Consider the following 18794-nt stretch of genomic DNA (forward strand, 5'->3'; position numbering starts at 1 on the left):
CCAGGGGCCCTACAGCGCGGATCCGCAGGCACAAGAGCTACGACTGGCCTTCGACGAGGCGCAACCACCTGCTTGCCTCCCATCGACCCCCACCAGGCCCCTGGGGCCTGGGCCTGGGGGCGGGGCGGGGGCTGCGCGTGCGGCTGTACTAGGAGGAATACGGCGGCGCGGCGGCCGGGCTGGGCGGTTTCCCGCCGCCGCCGCCGCCGGTGAATGAGTCCCTGCTGCGCTGCCGCCGCCGCCCGAGCTGGCGCTGCGACCGCGTCCCCCCGCGGGCCCCGACCCCTTCGCGCTGCGACTCCGGCGTGCCCGCGGGACAGCCTCCAGCCTCGGGTCACCACCCCGGGGCAGGTGAGTGTGGGGACCCCGCCACGGTCCGCGGGGGTCTGCTAGGACCCCCGCCCCCACCCCAAGCTGAGTCTGGCGGGGAGGGGGGGGCGGGGAGACACGCGGGAGGGGTCAGCTCGCTGCGCCTTCAGTCCTCCGACTGACCTCCTCTCCCTGCCCAGACCCTGGTGCCTGGACCCTCAGTCCTGGGCAAAGCCACAGGTGGGTGGGAGCTTGGCGGGGGGTGGGAGCTTGGCGGGGGGTGGGAGGGGGGACATCCTGGGGATCCGCGCATACCAGGGGTGCCTTCCCTTTGGACTGAGCACAGACCCTTTAGCAAGCGCTTTGAGATCCTCAAGACGGGGTGGGGGCGGGAGAGGGGTCGCTGTCCCCTGGGAGCTTCCCAAGAGTCGAACGTCGCCCCCACCTCCCTCGCTTCGCCTTGGTTCTGGGAAGTTAAGCTCGATCTCCCTGGGGAGGGAGGACGGGGGAGAGGTGATGCGCTCTGAGTGATCCTGCGCAACCCCCCTTGGCCGGGACCTGCCCCTGTGGCTCCCCTACACAGGCGTCGGGAGCCCCTGTTCCCTTCTCCCAGGGCCTGGGATGCAGCTCCTGACCCCGCTTGTCCTCTCAGACTCTGCAGAGCTCTTCCTGGCCTCCCCTCTGCCTGCCCCCATGAAGAAAACCAACGTGTGGTTCCTGGAGCGTCTCCGGGGGTCCGGAGAAAACACCAGCCCTGGGAGTGAGGCAGGGGACAGGGGATCCAAGGGACCCCTGTACAGCAATGTGCTCACACCCGACAAGATCCCTGACTTCTTCATACCCCCCAAGCTGCCCGCTGGCCCCACAGATCCCGAGGCGCAGGCAGAGCTGGGCCCCGCCACCTCCGATCAGAACCTGGCCTCGGGGACACCCCGCCGAGCCCCCCGGAGTCCCCGGCTGTCTGCCAAGCTGCCGGCTGAGAGCAAGAGTCTGCTGAAGGCAGCCACCCGGCACGTGATCCAGATTGAGAGTGCGGAGGACTGGCCAGCGGAGGAGGCTGCCACCAACGCAGACCCCCAGGCCCAGGGCGCCATGTCCCTGCCCTCTGTGCCCAAAGCCCAGACGTCCTATGGCTTTGCCACACTGGCAGAGAGCCCCCACACGCGGCGCAAGGAGTCCCTGTTCCACAGCGAGCATGGAGCCCTGGCTCAGGTGGGGTCCCCAGGTGCCGGGCGCCGTCGGGGGGCCCCCAAGGCCAATGGGGGAGATGGGGTGCCCAGGGAGGCTGGTGGGGCCCTCATGAGCCCCAGTCGCTACTTCAGCGGTGGGGAGAGTGATACTGGGTCCTCGGCCGAGTCCTCCCCATTCGGGTCCCCTCTGCTCTCTCGCTCTGTGTCACTGCTGAAAGGCTTTGCGCAGGACAGCCAGGCCAAAGTGAGCCAGCTCAAGCACTCGGCGGGCCGCCACGGCTCTCTGTCTGCTGAGGACAGTGCACCAGACGCCAGCCCGGGGGCTCGGCGCCGTTTGACCCGCAGGGCCACCCCGGAGCCGGGCCCTGAGACTGGCCAGGCGCCCCGGGCGGAGCACGCCGTCCGGATGGGCCCTCGGGGCAGCGTCAGGCTGCTGGCAGAGTATGAGGCGGCCCAGGCCCGCCTGCGGGTGCGCCTGCTGGCTGCCGAGGGCCTCTATGACCGCCTGTGTGACGCCAGGAGCATCAACTGCTGTGTGGGCCTGTGCCTGGTCCCCGGCAAGCTGCAGAAGCAGCGCAGCACCATCATCAAGAACAGCCGCCACCCCGTCTTCAACGAGGACTTCTTTTTCGACGGCCTGGGGCCGGCCAGTGTCCGGAAGCTGGCCCTCCGGATCAAGGTGGTCAACAAGGGTGGCAGCCTCAAGCGGGACACGCTGCTCGGGGAGAAGGAGCTGCCCCTGGCCTCCCTGCTGCCTTTCCTGTAAAGGCCCCTCCCTGCCTCCCTGCGGAGGGTTAGGGTGCGGGGGGGGCGGGGGGGGGGGAAGACCCCACCCGGGTCCCCATGGGCGGGAGGCCGCGTGGCCAGGCCGGTGGGGGGCGGGGGCTGGGGTGTGGCGTGTTCAAGCTCAGACTGGGGCTGCAGTCGATGCCGGGGGTGGCCAGGATACTATTTTTCACGGATTCATTTTTTTTTTTTTGGGAAGAGGAAGAGAGGGGGCTGCCAGCAAAGAGAAAGGGACACTTGGCAGGGCTGAGCGTCCCCCCTCCCGACCCCCCCCGTGCCCCAAGTTCTGTGCGGCCTTACCCCTTCAAGAGTTCTGGAAAGGGGTTCTCAGGGTGGGGTGTAGGGGGCCGGAACCTGTTCCTGGAGGCAGCTGGTGTGGATCACAGGCCTAGAGGTGACCAGTCCTGAGGCTGAGGCCCATCTTTCCCTTGGTCGTATGGGAGTTCTCCTGGCCCGGCCCATGAGACACCCCCTCTCCCGCCAGAGAGCAGTAGCAGGCCTGGGATCTGCCAACAGCACCCACAGGGCCCCAGAGCCAGAGCCCGCCGGGGAGCAGGGTGCCACGTGTGGTCTGAGAGCCACGACCTGGCAAAAGACAGGCAGAGAAGGGGGCCCGGACTCAGAGGAAGCCCCAGGAGGGCTGGTGGAAAGCAGACAGCTCTCCTGTGTGCTGTCTTCCTCCAGCGCCTTCCCTGGCCCGACTCCCCTCACCTGAGACCCTGCTGGGACATCTGGAGCCTGCTTCCCCAGGAGGGGCTGCTCAGAACAGACCCAGAGAGCAGCCTCCCGGCCCCCCGGCCCCCTCCTCCCTGCCCCTCCGGGGCTGGGAGCTGCCACCCTGCCAGCCTCCTGCGCAGCACCCTTGGCAGCTGGACACCAGGGACTGATGGCTGGATTTTACTCCACGTGGTAAATGATTGTGGTTAGTGTGGGTGGGACGGAGGGATGAAGCTGGCAGGCCAGGAGTACCCTGCTTGTGCCCCTTCATGCCGCTAGGCCGCTGCATGGATTTAAGTGTTGTGTCAGTACGTGGCTCCTTGAATGATGTTTGCAGACAGTTTCTGGCCTAACAGGACAGAAACAGTATGGTTTGAAGCAGGGGCCTCTCCTAGCCCACCTGGTGGGCACCCTTGGACCAGGGCAGACCAGGATGGGGGCACCCCTCCCCATCCAAACACTGTCTCTCCTAAGTAGGTTCCCAAATCCCACTGGGGAAGGGGAGGAGGACCCTTCCCCCATAGCCTGGGAAAGCACTTGGTCCCCTTTGCACTTCGGGGAGAATTTGGGGCCCTTGGAGCTGAGGTCCCTTGCTGTGCCCCCCTTGCCCCTACCTCTGTCCCAGGCCTGCTCCTTCATGCTCCCTGCTGCTAGTGTCAGAGGGGCTCCCCTTTACTCTGGAACCTGGGGACCACCCAGCACCAGGCTTGTGGGCTGGAACAGGCAGACAGAGGACCCTGCATTGAGTCAGATGCTTGGGGCTTCCACTATCTCCCTTCCCTCTGACCCCGACCTCTCATCCCTGCTTTCCGTCTGGGGGGGGGGATGTTTTATACACCCCTGCACTATTCGATATCTTTGTGTTCCGTGTCGACTGTGGGTAAATCTTCAAGACACCCTCCCCCAAGTGTGTTTGTTTATAAATGCTGTTTTTAGTGCAATAAAGGTGTTTCGGGAGTGCGGGGGTGGAGATCTGCTTGTTTAGTAACGAGAGGAATTTTGCCTTGAGTTCCAGGGAGGGTCGGTGGAGTTTTCTCAGCCCTTTGGATCCTCTGGGACTGTCTCCTGCTTGTGGGGGAGGCAGGAATGCCAGACTGCCGCAGAGCAATGGCCCTGGGGACCCCCAGGCCCTCTCGCAGTCACAGCAGGTCAGTGAGCAGGGTCCTGTTTTCGTCCCCCATCTGCACACATGACATCCCACCTCACAGGCCAGGCTGGGGACCTTCAGTAAGCTGCCTGTGGCAGCCCAGCTAATGAGAGCCAGGACGGGAACCCACTGTGGCCACCAGAAGGATGCTCGGGCCTGCCACTTCCAGGCTATGGAGCAAACTGGACTGAGGTGTCATCACCGATAAGGACCCCCCCTCAGATGCCATGAGCTGCCAAGGCAGGAATGCCCCCGCTGACGCAGCCCTCACTCTCAAGCCCTAGGCCTTGAGGTCAGACAGGAATAGAAAGCCAGCATTTCAGCCAGGAGGCCACCCCCACCCTTGTCATGCCACTTGGAGATGCCCCGGGCCAGGGCGGCAGGAACAGCCCGGGCTGTAGGCCATTCACATCGATGCTGTGCCCTCAGCCTCGAATGCCTCCCAGCCCTCAACTTCTCCACTTTCAGGCTTCAGCTGAGATGGTACCTCCTCCAGGAAGCCTTCCCAGTCCTCTTGGCCGGGAAGGGGGGCTTTTCTCAGTATGTCCTACATCCAACCTCGGCTCACATGCTGCATGGGGTCCTGTCTGTCTCCGACTCCAGGGTCGTCGGGACAGGTTCATCTCGGTGAGTGGTGTCTTCAGGTCCAAAACCATGCTGGGCTCCCAAGAGGTGCCTGACCGGCGACTGATGAATAATTGGAAAGCCACAGCTTGACCCCCACGTCTGTGCTCCTGCAGGGTAGCTGGGGAACAGGGAAGCCGGCAGTGAAGGGGCACCCGCCCTTCACCCCAGCTTGGCTCTCACCAAGGAGCTGAGTTGGCATGAGATGTGGAGAACCCTTGTCCCGTCAAGGTGTGATGGGAGGTGGCATCCATGACCTGGGGGATGTGTGGGAGCTCCTGTCACAGAATGCCGGGGGTCGGAGGTGGGGCATCATGAGGAGGAGAGCAGGTCAGTCTCGGGGAGTGTGGGAGCTCGGCTGACGTGGGCTCCGTTTACTCCAGACTCGCTCCGTCTGATGTGGGGGCGGGGGGACCGGTCCAGAGAATAGAAGCAGGTCAGCTGCATTTCCAGTGACCTGCTCAACAAGGGTGTGCTTCCTCCTCAACACCAGTTCTGGGACAGAGTCACTGCCGGCAGTCGAGGGGGCACGGCTGAGCCCTGGGGGTGCTTCCCTGCCACGCCTTCCTCCACAAAGCCTGTGTGGGGCCTGCCCACCCCCACCTGGCACAGCCAGTGTCCTTGTAGAACTGGTGGGACTGAGCGGCCCCACCAGACCCGGTGGGCTGTGGGGACAGCAAACACATCTGAGTGTTCAGTCTTTCTGCCTGAAGGGGGCGTTAGCTGAGCTCCCGGGGTATGCTGGGAACAAGGCCACCACATCCCAGCCGGGAAGCTGCATGTCGCAGACCAGAGGCGAGGATCCGGGTGTGGCCCTACTGTGTGCAGCTCCTGTGCCCTGGGTGCCTGCAGTTGTCTGCTGGTCTCTTCCTCTGGCAGAGAAACGAGAGCGCAGGGAGCCCGGGAAGGAGCTGGCCTTGAACCCATGTGCAGTAGGACTGGGGACTGGGGCGTGGCCAAGGGCTGGATTGGATCCCCCCACCCCCACCCCCGACTGCTGGCTCAGAGCTGGGGTCCACTAGGACACCCCCCCCCCACCCCAACACCAGAGCTGGTTTCCTCTGGGATTCTTGAGCAGACTGTGAGTGCCCTGTGTCCCAGTTCAGGGCCCTGTCTCCTGGTCTGAACCCAGGCCTGGCTCCTTTCTCTCCTCTCACCCTCACGGGGCCTGGACTGTCAGGCCCACCACGAAACCACCAGGAGCCTTTGTGTGGAGCTGGGGTCCTGAGCAGCCTTCCACCTGCTGACAGCCCGCCAGATGAGCCGCGCTAATGAGGCCTGGTCCGGCACGGTTGGTCCCAGGATGCGTTGCCAGGGCAACCGGGCTCCTTCTTGCCTCTTCCCCACTAGCCACTCGTTGCCGGCAGCCTGTGTGCTGTGTGTGTGTGTGCGTGCGCAGGTGTGTGCTGTGCGTGTGCGCATGGGCGTCTGTGCACATGTTCACTCTGTGGGCGTGTTTGTGTGGCCACATGCCTGCTGCGTGCACAGGACACAGCGCAGGGGTAAGTGCAGGAGCGCGCGTGTGTTCGAACGTGTGCACCTGCTGCCCTCGCACCTGCACGGGCTGTGTGTGTGCTTCTCTGTGCACGCACCGTGTGCACGTGTCACCATGGAGTGTGCATGTGCTGTGGCTGCCCCATGCCTCACGACACTCAAGAGGACGTGCCCAGATGGGACCAGCAGCTCAATAAGGCCCCTGCCTCCTGTCCCCGTGCTGGCTCCTCGCTGGGAACACCCTCGCCATGTGCTCTCACTCTGCGTTTAGGTATCAAGCCGCCTTCTCCTTCTCAGGGTGGCTGGCCCCCCGGTGAGGTCAGATCCCCCTTCATAACCCTGGTTGTGTCACGCACCGCCTGTGATAGCAAGTTGATAGGGATGGCCTGTTGTTTGTGCCCAGCGCTCAGCCCTGGGTGCAACCCGCAGGGTGGGGGGGAGGCATGAGTCTTTTGTCCCTCCAGCCTGGCTGCTACACTGAGTGCCCCTACACCCAGGAGAGCCATGGACATCCAGGGCCACCACTAGCAGTGGGCAAATCACAAAATGGTGTCCCTGTCTGACCCGAGCCGGTACCATTGACAACAGAGCCCAGAGATGAGGAGTCAGATGCCTGGTGACCTTGTGGGCACCTGGATCTGACTGTGCCTGAAGTCCATGACTGCACACCATTGCAGTTCAGAGGGCCAGTAAAGTTCCTTCTCTGTGTAAGCCAGCTTGATAATATTTGTTTGTTTGTTTGTTGTTTTTCCATTTGTAGTCAAAGAACACTGATAGGCCAAGTCTTCAGTCTGGTGAAGTAGAAACAGCCCTGACCTAGGCAGGCAGCCCCGGAAGGCCTGGGAGCTGCACATCCCACTGCGTTGGGGAAGGTGGCACTAACCAAGGAGGGCTTTGCAGAAGGGGCAGAATCTGAGACAGGGAAGGGCACTGGGGCAGCAGGGACCTTCCAAAGGTGGAGGGAAGGGGCCTGGGGATGGGGCCCACCATGGGTCTGCATCCCACCCCAGTCTGCCCTCTGCCTTCACCTGCTACCCCTCCTCCCAAACCTTCCATGGCTCCTCATGGCCCCATATCCTGGCCTTGGAGACCCACCCTGTGCCCAGGCCCCCACTGTCTGTGAACCTGTTCTCTGCGTGTGCTGTACTTTTCTGGGCCTGGAGATCCGAACCCTAAGCTCAGGGAGGAGCTTAAGGGCAGCGCTCCACGCTGGAATTCAAGCCCCAGATTTTTCCATGGCGCGGCCTCCAGCGAGTCCCGGGGCATGTCTGGGTCTCCGACGCTTGGGCTGCGATGAGGCCCAGGCGCCTTTGTGGGCAGAGCTCGACGCACAGGCGCGTTCTGCAGAAGCAGGCACAGTTTTGCGATGATAATTAATATAATCACATTAGGGTGATAATTGTAGGCTACCGCCAGACCCACTGTGGTCGGGCTCCCCCTTGGCCGCCGGGGCCTGACCTCGCTCCCCCGCCCCTGCTCTTCCCTCCAGCTGCCGGCACCCCCTCTCCGGTGTGGGATTCAATTAAGCTGTTCCCCGCCTCTCCCCGCTCGCCCGCTTCTCTCCGCAGCGGCGGTGGCGGCGACGGAGCGGCTACCACGGAGAAAAACGACTTCAATAAACAGGAACCTCGGGGAGGAGCGGACTGCGTTTGCCGACCCCTGTCAAGCCAGCCTCTGCGGAGGGCCTGCTGGGGCCGCGCCCCACCTGTATGTTGGAGATGTTTCGCCCTCCAGGGTTGCGTGGACATGCAGACTGCGCAGGGCCCGTCGTTAAGCCCGCAGTGGGTGACAGGGATGGACTGCTGAACCCTTAGACTCTGCTGACCCGACTCACACAGGGGGAAACTGAGGCACAGGGCGGTAGGCCCAGCTGGCAGGTGGAGGAAGGCGATTCCGCCAGCGCTGGGTGCAGACCCCAAGCCTTCAGCCTCAGCCAGGCTGCCTTCCCACACCCTCACAGCCTCCTTCTCAGGGAGACGCCACCCCCTGCCTTCCAGGCCCTGCCTGGGCCTCTGGCCTGAGTTTGAATCAGGACAAGTCAGTCCCTTCTCTGTGGTTCAGCCTCCTCCTCGCACTCTGCGTCCTACCCCATGCTGTTGGTGGCTGGGGGAAGGTCTGATCTGGCACAGGTGTGCACCCAAAGCGGGCGCTGCTAGGGCCGCTGCCTGGCGGGGAACTTGAGCTTGCCCGGAGGGCTCCGGGACACAGCCCATGCCTGTGGTTTAAAGTGGGGCCTTGGGTCCCCAAATCCGTGGACCTGGAGGTGGAGTTCAGCCACAGGGGGCCACCTGCTGGGTCTGGCGGGGATGTGGCAGGAGGCCAGCCTGGCTGTTCCTGCTGAACCGCGCCCCGCCCCCCACGCTTCTCCCTTGGCCCTGTTCGCCCCGCATGGGCTTTGCCCGCGTGTTCAGTGAGTTCTGTGATTCCCTTCCAGAGAGTCACCAAGCGTGAGGGGGTTCTGGGGTTGCCTAGATTTGGAGTTGGTGTCATCTAGTCTTTCCAGCTGGGCTTCCTCCCGCACCGCCACGCCAGCCCCTCGCCCTCCCTGGGAGCTCATGTTGCCATGGTGACCACTCATTTCCCCTCCCCCACCCCTCCCCACTCCCTGCCAGCCCCTGCCTGGCGCTTACCTTTACCTCCCCGGAGGGAGGACTCAATCCCTGAGCCCCTGGATAAGGCTACCCCTTTGATCCCCATCCTTACTTTAGCTCCCCCAACCAAGCCACAGAGCCCCTTCTTTGTTCCTTGAAGTCAGGGAGGCCACTCGCATCGTGGATGGCAGCCTGGCTCCCTGAACTGCCCAGAGGACCCTGGGCAAAACCCTCTGCCCTGCCCTCAGTTTCCCCATGTGTAAAATAAAGTGCTAAACTAGCTTTTAGCTCTGGGGGTGGGGCAGTGGCAAAGTCAAACTTGCAAAACGTTCACAACATAAACTTCATCCAAATATGCAGTGACCACCTAACGTACGTCATAGATTTATCTGAGTGCAAAGCTGCTTCAAAGGAGACTCAAATTTTACAAATTCCGAGTTCAAGGTGAAGCAAAAGTAGTTAACGCCTTCCAGGGCAATAAAGTGCAGCCTTGGGGATAGAATTCTTCTGTTTGCAGCTGTGAGTCTTCAGGTTAGCAATTAGCAACCAGCCCCACAAGCTGAAGTGTCAGAGTCAATGAGAAAGCACCTTTCCCACCTTTCCCTGGGCGTCCGGTGGCCCTGCCTCCCCCCTCCCACGACCTGCTCCCTCCCCTGCCCCTGCACTACCTGCCCGCCCCCCCCCCCCGCCCCCACTCATTCTGTTCCAGCCAACACGGGCCTGCCTCCCGGTTGCACCCCCGACAAGGCGGGTATGGTCCGGTGCCAGGACTTTTGCACGTGCTGTGCCCTCTGCCTGCCTGGTGTGCTCTTTCTCCAGATCTCCACAGGACTCTCACAGAGGAAAGGCCCTCCCTGGCCGTCCATCCAAAATGCCCCTCCCACTCCCTTTCCCCCTACTCTTCATTTTCTTTTAGCACTCTGGGTCGGCCAGGACTGCCTCCTTGCTGAATTTCGAGGCCTAGACCAGTGCTTGGCTCACAGTAGGTGCCCCACAAATGTTTGCGGAGCGAATGAGCCACGGAATGGCCATCAAGACTCCAAGATGCTGTGTTTTTCTGAGGAGTCAGCCAGAGGGGGTGCAGGGCCAGGCCTCCTCCCACCTTCAGAGGCAGCAGCAGACCCCCTTTCCCCTCACACGCAGACTCTCTCCAGCTGACTGGGAAGGACCTTTTTACTGCGTGGTCGGCCGCCTCCAGTTACTTAATCGCACAATAATAAGGGCAGGCTGATAGGTAAATAGACCCAGGATTTTGGGGGCACACACAGCAGGTGTGTGGGTGCCGGCCTGGTCCGCGTGTCCCATCGCATGCCCGCCCTTGCACACTCGTACCTGCAGCCTTCGGGGTCCTTGGCTTGCATACACGTTCCTCCCGTCTCCGCCTCTATCCTCCTTGGCCTCCTCCTCTGTCTGTGTCCTTATTCCCTCTTCTTATAAGGACACCAGTCACTGGACTTAGGGCCACTCTACTTCAGTATGACCTTGTCTTGTTTCAAGTTCATTTCCCAACTCCGTTTTCGAATAAGGTCTCATTCACAGGTTCTGGGAGTTGGGACGTGAACATGTTTGGGGGCCACACAGTCCAACCCACAACAGCTTTCTTGTCCTCAGCTGCTGGTTAATTCAGACTCTGGGCCTGTACAGCCAAGTCTCTTGATGGGGTCCAGCGCTCTGCACTTTGGGTATTGTTTTTCTCAACTTTTAATTTTGCTCTAATTTCAAATTTGCAGAAACTTTCAAGGTTAATACCAGAAACTCTCATAGACTCTGCACAGACTCACCAATTGGTTGCATTTAGTCCTGTCTGCTTTGTTGTGTTCTGTGTCTATATCTATCTATTATCTGTATGCATATAGTTATATTTAAATGCACTTTTCTGAATCATTTAAGACTGGAAGTGTAATGCCCCTTCACCCATAACACATCACCGTATATTTTCTAAAAACCAGGATTCTCTTTTATAACCCACCACGGTTATCACAATCGGGAACTTTCACATCAATACAGTACTCATATCTAGCACACTGTCCGTATTCAAATGTCACCAGCTGCTCCAATGATGTCCCACTGGGGGGACTTGGTAATGAGCAGGTTGCCATGGCAACAGATTCTGGCAGCCGGGTCAGCAGGCAACAGCTCAGAGGAGCCTGGGCTGTGCCTCCTGGGGGGCAGCCTGGGGGAGGAGGGCCCAGAGGGGGCAGGAGAGCATCCCCTGCTACTCTTGGAGATGGCCCTTGCCCTGGGTCCAGGGTTAATGGAGCCTTGGGGACCACACAGAGTGAAGTTCCTCCTGGTCTTCTCAGATCGCTGGTGTGGAGGGGGTTTTGGGACTTGAACGTGTCTTTCTGGGGAGACACAATTCAAGCCGGTACAAGCAGAGCCCAAATTCCTGAGGCACAGGGTTTAGATATTAGCCAAGACATTGCTGGGCAAGGCAGCGCGTGTCGTGTCTTCTGTGGTGACCACCCCGTGTAGGGCACCTGCCTCAGAGCTGCCCCTGCCTTGCAAGTCTGCGTTGCTGCTGCCTGCACACCGTGCTGCCTCCTCTCATTCCAGCCTTTCACGCTCCTGGTCCCACAGCTGGTCGCCAGTCACCTGTCAGTCTCCTTCCTTGCGGACAGAGCCTAATGTTTGGTTGCCCCTCCCCATGGTGTGACTCGGGGAAGCCCGTTCTATGTGGTGCTGGCACAAATCTTCACTGGTGGTCCACTTCGTTGCTGGGGATTGGTTTATGCATGGGCGTGTAACCCCCTCCTGGCCAATGAGATGGGGGAGAGGTCTTGGAGGGGGGCAGCTTCTGGAAGCCGCTGCCGTCCTCTGCTTATACCCCTTCAGCCATGTGGGCTGATTCCTCATGCTGCCAGCTCTGGAGCTCTCTCTCTTTCACCTCCTGCTTTCACTTATCAAGACCCTTACGATTACATTGAGCCCACGAAGATAATCCGGGATGATCTCCCCACCTCAAGGTCAGCCGATCACAGCCCTGATTCCATCTGCAACTGTGATCCCCCTTGTCCACAGCATAATGTGTTCACAGGTGCCGGGGATTTGGAGCGCATCTTTGGGGCTGTTGTTCAGCTGACCGCAGAAGGTTTCCTTGCTGACCGTGTGCCTTTGGCTATGGCAGCCTCATGATGAGATGTCCGGAGCAGCTGCAGCCATACTAGTGCCCACCGAGGAAGAAAACCATGCAAAAAGTAGCAGAACCCAGAGGATCACAGAGCAGCAAAGCGGAGAGAAGTCCAGGAGATTCTGAGTAGGGAGGCTTGCTGGGAAGGGTCGGGAGCCGTTTTGGGGGGAGACAATACGTTGCCTCACTGCTTAAGCCCCTTTGAGGCAGGATCTTCTGTTGTTGGCTGCTGAAGGCATCCACAGAAGAGAACCGCAGCCACCCCTTAAATGCCCTTGAAATAGAAGCTCTAGCTGTGCGTGCGCGTGCGCGTGCGTGTGCGTGCGTGTGCGAGAGAGAGAGAGAGAGAGACTACCTTTCCCAGACTCCCTTGCAACCGAGCGTAGCCATGTGACTAAGTTCCAGCCAATGGGATATGAACAAGAGTGGCAGCGTCTTTTCTGGGCCTGGACCCCCCTCCCCCCCCCCCCCCCCCCCCCGCCCCAGGTCCTACCATCTGTGGGTCGGGCAAACGACCCAGGTGTGTTCACTCGGTGGGACCCGGCCCGGCTGTGTGAACACAGGGCGTCTCACGGGCACCATTCTGAGCCTCATAGGCCAGACGCAAATGAACACGAATACCGAAGGATCCCATTGATAAAGAAAAGTCATGTATGAGGACAGAAGGCAGGACAGTGGTTATTCCCGTGGACGAGGGACAGGGGGTGGAGGGTTTGGGGGTCTGCTGTGAAATCCGCCAAGCTCTGTATTAGGACAGATGCTATCCAGCCCCGAAAGTAAAGTGCAGGACCCAGGACAGGGGGCACAGCCTCCCCTCCCCCTCTTTCTTGAGCTGCAATGCACAGACCCCGACTTGTGAGAGAGAAAAGATCCCTCCATTTCAATAAGCCTAGACCTGCTGGGTCTTTGTCGCAGCCATGAAGCTATGTTTCATCTGTGACGACAGACAGGCTGTCTTCACTGGGGTCAGAGATGTCAAAGCCACGACAAGCGTCTTCCTCAGGGTCAAAGCTTCTTAAACATGAGTGAAGGATGCTTTTCTATTTCAGATGAGAGCAGACAGCATGAACTTCACCCTGCTGGTCAGACTCCCTGCAGCAGGCCTCACCCACGTGTCAGTCCTGACATGGGGGCTGTCCTGCCCCAGGGGCCACGGGGCCCTGTCTGGGGTCACATCTGGGGCGCTCCTGGCACCAGGTAGGTGGGGCCAGGGCCAGGAATGCTGGGGAAACCCTGTCTTGTAAAACGTGCAACAGGCTGGGAGGCCCTAGGCCGCCTCCTCCAGGGCCCTTCAGACCAGCAAATCCCAGCCGACCCCAATCTCCGATCCTGCAGGCACCACCTCGGTGGGGGGTAGGTGGGTAGGGCTCATGGACCCCAGGACCCCCAGTGCGGACTCACTGCCCGATCACTTACCCCTCCCATTTGGGGAGGTCTTAATTTAGTCTTAGGTGAGGGTGGGGTAAGGAAGCTTTGGCCGGGGTGGTGGTAGGCAGGGTTCAGAGGGTTCAGAGGTGGGGGTCGTGGGAGGCGTCAGGAGGCCGTATTAGTCCCCCCGGAACATCCTTCCATGATGGATGGATGGACACTTCATGGTCCGACCGCCCGGAGGGAGGAAGGCATCACATCCCTCGGCTTTTGCTAGGAAACCAGCGTGAGGTCAGTGGTGACACCTCGGGGGTGGCGCTCAGCAGTGGGCGCTTAGCGTGTTGGGGTCGGCTGGCCGCGCTGACCCCGCTGTGTCCCACATGTCCTCATCCTCCAGCAGGCTTGCCCAGGCACGTTTTCAATGGCAAGCGGAGACGGCGAGGGTAGGAACAGGCACAGCCACCCACGTCTTCCACCTTCTGTTTGCCAAAGTCAGCCATCAGAGGAAGAACTTCAGAGTCACCCGACAAAGGGCACGAGCAGAGGGCGGGTGAGGCCTCGGGGCCTCTGTATAAATGATTTCCCTCCATCACAAAGTTTTGGGAAACATGACTAGTTTAATAATAATGATAGGATTTTAAGCGGGCTCCATGCCCAACGTGCTGCCCAGCACGAGGCCTGAACTCACGACCCTGAGATCAAGACCTGAGCTGGGACCAAGAGTCAGAGACGCTCAACGGACTGAGCCACCCAGGCGCCCCCAGTTACTGTAACAAAATACGATCCTACCACACACCAAAGGATTTAGCATTTCAGTGTCACTGCTGCTTCCTTGAACAGAGCAGGGCAAGCGACCTGGAGAGCAGGTCACTGGCCCCTCTGCACTCGGCCCGCCCCCCGCCTGCTCCGCGCTGTAGAAAAAACTCGACACCTCGGAGAACCCCTGCCCTGTCTCTTCCACCAGTGGGAGATCTGGGGGAACCCTAGAGGGAGAAGCCGGGTGTCTGTCCCTCTCCCTTTCTTCTGGCTTTAGGTGGTGTCCCCGCTGTGGCTCCAGCTCTCTGGACAGGCCCACCGAGGTCCCAGCTTCCATCATGTGGCTTCTGCTGCAGCCCCTAACAGTGGTGGCAGTAGTGGCTCCTTGATGTGGCTCCTCTTTAAATTGTCACCCCATCCCCTGTGTGGCTTCTCGGATCTGTGGGAACAGATGCTCCCCTGGAGCCTTCCGAGGGAACCAGCCCTTCCCACACCCTGACTTTAGCGCAGTGAGACCGAGTTGACTTCTGACCCCAGAACTGTAAGAGAATAAATGTGTGTTGTTTGAAACCACTGCCTTTGGGGCAATTTGTTAGAGCAGCCGCAGGAGACTCTAGATGCCCCCAGGTGCCGGGTTTTGTGGGGGAGGGGGGCCCCAGCAGAAACACGTCACTCCGCCCTATACAGCTTGTGCTCCGGCCATCCCTACATCCCCAAAGCCTGTGTTGGGAACGGCCACTGGGAAGCCCATAGTCTGGGGACACATGTTCCCACTGAGCAGGAGGGATTTTGGGGGAGGGGCCTGGAGTGTCGCCTGGAGGACAACACACAGCTTTTGCGTCCCTATCACTCGAGTCGCTGTCATGATTTTGGTCGACCCACGCGTACTCTTGTAGCCTGATGTATTTCTTTAGGTCACCACATTGACCCATTTCCTGAGTAAATTTGTACGAAAAAGAGTGTACCGTGTCTGTAAATGGGAAACCAGCACAACTTTCCATAAAAAGAAAGAAGCTGTAAAAGTCGTGGCTGAAAGTTTGATGAGAGGAAACAGTATTTGAATAGTCTTCAAGTATTTCTCAAAAGATGCTTATTAACTTCAAGGGGGAGAACATGGCACTGTATTGTGGAGAAACCTGGACAGACCACCTGAGTCAAAGGAGGGAGGTTCGCGTCCGCAGCGATGGGATGTGTTGTTGGCTCCGCTCGCCTTCGGACAGCACCCGCTGAGGGATTCTTGCCAAAATGCACATCCCTTCACCGATCATGAGAACATATTAGAGAAACCCAGACAGTGTGACATAACTGGCCCAAACCTTCAAAACTGTTTAGGTCATGAAAGAGAGTGAAGGGTTGTCAGAGGACAGGGTACCGAAGAGGCTCATAGGTGTGATGCCTCGCTTGGACTGACTCTGGAGGGGAAGAAACAGTGGGAAAGGACATTATGGGGACTGTCTCTGAAATTTGGGGAAGAATTCTTGATGAACTAAGGGGTTGTATCAATGCTATGTTCACCCGGATTTTGATAACCTGCTGTGGTTATGCAAGAGAACATCCTCGTTCTTAGAAATACGTGCCGAGTCTTCAAGTCTTGGCGGGGGGGGTGACGGGGTGTGATGCTTGCAACTGTCTTCAAATGTTCAGGGAATGATAAAGCAGTGTGTCGACATGTTAACAGTTGGTGAAACCGGGTGGAAAGTCCATGGTGGTTCTCAGTACACGCTTGGAACTTTTCTAGGCAGTTATTTTGAAACAATCACAGAACGAAACCAGAAACAAGGTGTGTAAACAAACAGCAGTACAAACAAAAGAAGGTTCTTAAATTCCAGCTTTTTTGGGTCTCCCTCCCTGCCCCCAGACATGGGCCTGCTCTCTTTTGGTTAAAAAGGGTTAATAAAACTGAGCAAGTCAAACTTTGGTTAGCTGCAAGCTGAGATTTTCCTCTAGAGGTACCCAGAAGCATTGTAATTCAGCAAAAAGGGGAGTGATTTATCACCACCATATTTGATGGTACTGAACTCTGGGCCTTTATCTCACTTACAGGCACCTTGAAGATACCAGTCTGTGTCCCTGCTTTAGGAAATATTCTGTGGAAGGTGGGAGCCACAGAAGGTTGCTGTGTGAGGGAAGAGCATAGTTGTGGCTGGTCTTCAGGGAGACTACTTTAGCCCGAGGAAGCTACCCGCTTCATCTGTAGTCTTAGGGCATCCCCCATCACCACTGCATTTTGCAAGTGTGGTCCTAGCTGGGGGCACCACCGGAGGCAGCCGCCGCGTGTGCGAGACCAGCGCAGACTTGGGCGGTGACTTTGTCTCCCTGAGCACGTTTCTTCCCGGAGGAAAGTGGGGGCGGGGAATAAGAGATGAGGAGTGGGGCGGGGCCTCGAGGCGGTGAGGGCGCCCGGTCGGCCCGGCTCCCGGGGAGCCCGACATGCCCTTGAGAGGGGCGACCTCTGGTGGCCACGCCGCGTCACTGCCGCGTCTCCCTGCGAAGGGCCGCCGCGCACCTGCGCCTCCCCCCCTCCCCACGCCATCCCCCACTTCCCTCCCGCCACCACGGGGTCCAGGCAGGGTCCCGGGCTCTGGCCTGCATTGCGCCCCGCAGGCACGGCGGGGTGAGTAGCTGTGTCTTCTCTCTGCAGGCTTAGTTTGAAGTCACTTAAAACCAGGTGGAGGGAGTTTAGGGAACAGTACCGGTCATGCCACCGCTCCTTCGTTTCTTTCCTCCCTCCTCGTCCCCCCCCCCCCCCCCCCGCCCTGGCCTGTGTTCGGAATCCGAGTAAGTAAGGGTCCTGTGTCCCTCCTGAGATGCCATCGCTACTAGTCCGGTGTGACCCTGTCTTACGTCTCACTTCTTGTTCGGCTGCCCGCTGGGGCGCTTGCTCCTGCCTCACATAACGAGCACCCGTGAGCTGGACTCAGAACCCCAGAACAGGGAGGGAAGGACTCAGCCACCTGCCCCCCACGACCAGCACCGCCCTCAGGTCTCCTTGTGGGCACACGGGTGCCTGCAGGCCGCTCCTTCCGTTCCGCCTGCTTCTCCTGAGCCACGTCCGTGCTCTCCGGGTGCTGCTCGTGCTCACGCTGCCGGGCCCTCCTCCGCTTCCCCTGTGAGCCGGCTCCTGGGCTGCCCTCTGCTTCTCCCCATTGTGAGTGGTGCTGCCGGGCCCCCGCGGTCAGCTCTGCCAGTGTCCAGCTGGGTGTCGCCAGATGCACCTTTATGACTTCATGCCAAATTGTTCTCCACAGTTGGGCCGCGCCCCTGTGTGTAAAAGAGGTCGTTCTCTCCCACGTCTTACCGCCAGTCTTCGGTTTTGCCGGCTGGATGGATGTGAACTGTGACCTCACCAGTTTTCCCTTCATTGCCCTATTTGTGACACCGCGTGTCATGTCTTCGTGTCTCCTGTGAAATGTCTCCACCTGTCTGCTTCCTATTTTACACTTGGTTTATGCTTTTTCTTACCGATTGCCTTTTGAACCCTGAAATCATTTCGAGTGGATTTTTGTGTGTGGAGTGAGCTGGGTGTGGTAGGAAGCATAGTACCCTCAAAGGTGCCGGGAACACAGTGTCCTGTGTAGCCAAAGGGACTGTACGATGTGGTTAAGGCTGCAGACCCTGCGCTGGGTTACCCAGGAGGGGCCTCATGTGGTCACGTGGGTCCTTAGGAACTGAGGCCCTTTCTCGGCTGACTCCAGACACGTGAGGGGCAGGCCTCGCTGCTGGCTAGAAATGGAAGGAGGGCCCTGGGCCAGCGCTGCGGTGCCTCTTGGGAGCCGGGACTGCCCTCGGCTGACAGCCATGGGAAGTGGGGACCCCAGGCCTACCGCCACAAGGGGCAGGGAACGGACCCTCCCTGGCAGGCTGCGGCCTGTTCTCCATTGGAAACATCCGCATATCCAGAGATTACCACCCTGCCTTCAGCCCTTTGGCTGTGAACTTTCCTGCTTTTCCGCATATTTGGGCAGCAGAAGTGGACTGTCCAGCCCTTCCCTCAGGGCCGGTGGAGCTCTGGCCTCTTCAGCGCCCTCTCCTTGACCTCGTGTGTGCGTCTGGCTCTGGAGATCCTGGTCCCCCCGTGAGCTCGAAGGGATGCCTGGCCTTCCCAATATGGACTTGAATTCACGTGAAGCAGGTTTAATGAGCTGTCTCTAGAAGAAAAGTGGACTTAACAAGGATTTTTATCGCTTCTCAGCCTTTTGGCTAAGATCAATTGTAGCATCTGTTCTTATCAGTTTAACATGTGACACGTCCTCTATCGGAGGACAACATATTAAATGGAGTTTTGGAGCCGGAGATATAGAACAGGAACTTGCTCTGTCCACTCCGCACATCGACCTGGGATTGCAGAACTTCGGGCGGATGGGGGGGCAGACGGCAGCGTGGGAGGTCTTGTGCAGGGGCATAGCATTCCTGGCGTGAGCGCCTAGGGACTACCCTCCACGTGGGACCGCACGTGTCTCCCGTCCTGGGCCCACAGGCCTGTGTGCCCGCACCGTCAGGATCAGCCTCACCACACTCCATCCACCACAGGAAAGCCCCCCCTGCCACGCCCTCGTACCTCTGTCTTTTCTCTGTGTCATATGCCTCCCCCCCCAAAAAAGAAGGGAAATAAATTTTATTACTTAAACAATTTTTTTAATGTTTATTTATTTTTGAGAGAGAGAGAGAGAGAGAGAGAGAGA

General features: G+C 59.3%; 1 protein-coding gene and 1 non-coding gene across 2 annotated transcripts; both read left to right on the top strand.

The window, feature by feature from the left end:
• The first annotated feature begins 200 nt into the window (after window positions 1–200).
• C2CD4C (C2 calcium dependent domain containing 4C) lies at window positions 201–3959 on the top strand. The gene is made up of 2 exons (XM_027049343.2): window positions 201–351; window positions 962–3959. Exon 2 carries the CDS (start codon window positions 1003–1005, stop codon window positions 2263–2265), a length of 1263 nt encoding a protein of 420 aa, XP_026905144.2. The 5' UTR covers window positions 201–351; window positions 962–1002; the 3' UTR covers window positions 2266–3959.
• Window positions 3960–18292: 14333 nt separating this feature from the next.
• On the top strand, window positions 18293–18482 carry LOC113596421 (U2 spliceosomal RNA). The gene has a single exon (XR_003417153.1). It is a non-coding gene; the product is annotated as a U2 spliceosomal RNA (small nuclear RNA).
• Window positions 18483–18794: the final 312 nt, after the last annotated feature.

Source organism: Acinonyx jubatus, chromosome A2 (assembly GCF_027475565.1).
Source record: "Acinonyx jubatus isolate Ajub_Pintada_27869175 chromosome A2, VMU_Ajub_asm_v1.0, whole genome shotgun sequence".
Lineage (NCBI taxonomy): Eukaryota > Metazoa > Chordata > Mammalia > Carnivora > Felidae > Acinonyx > Acinonyx jubatus.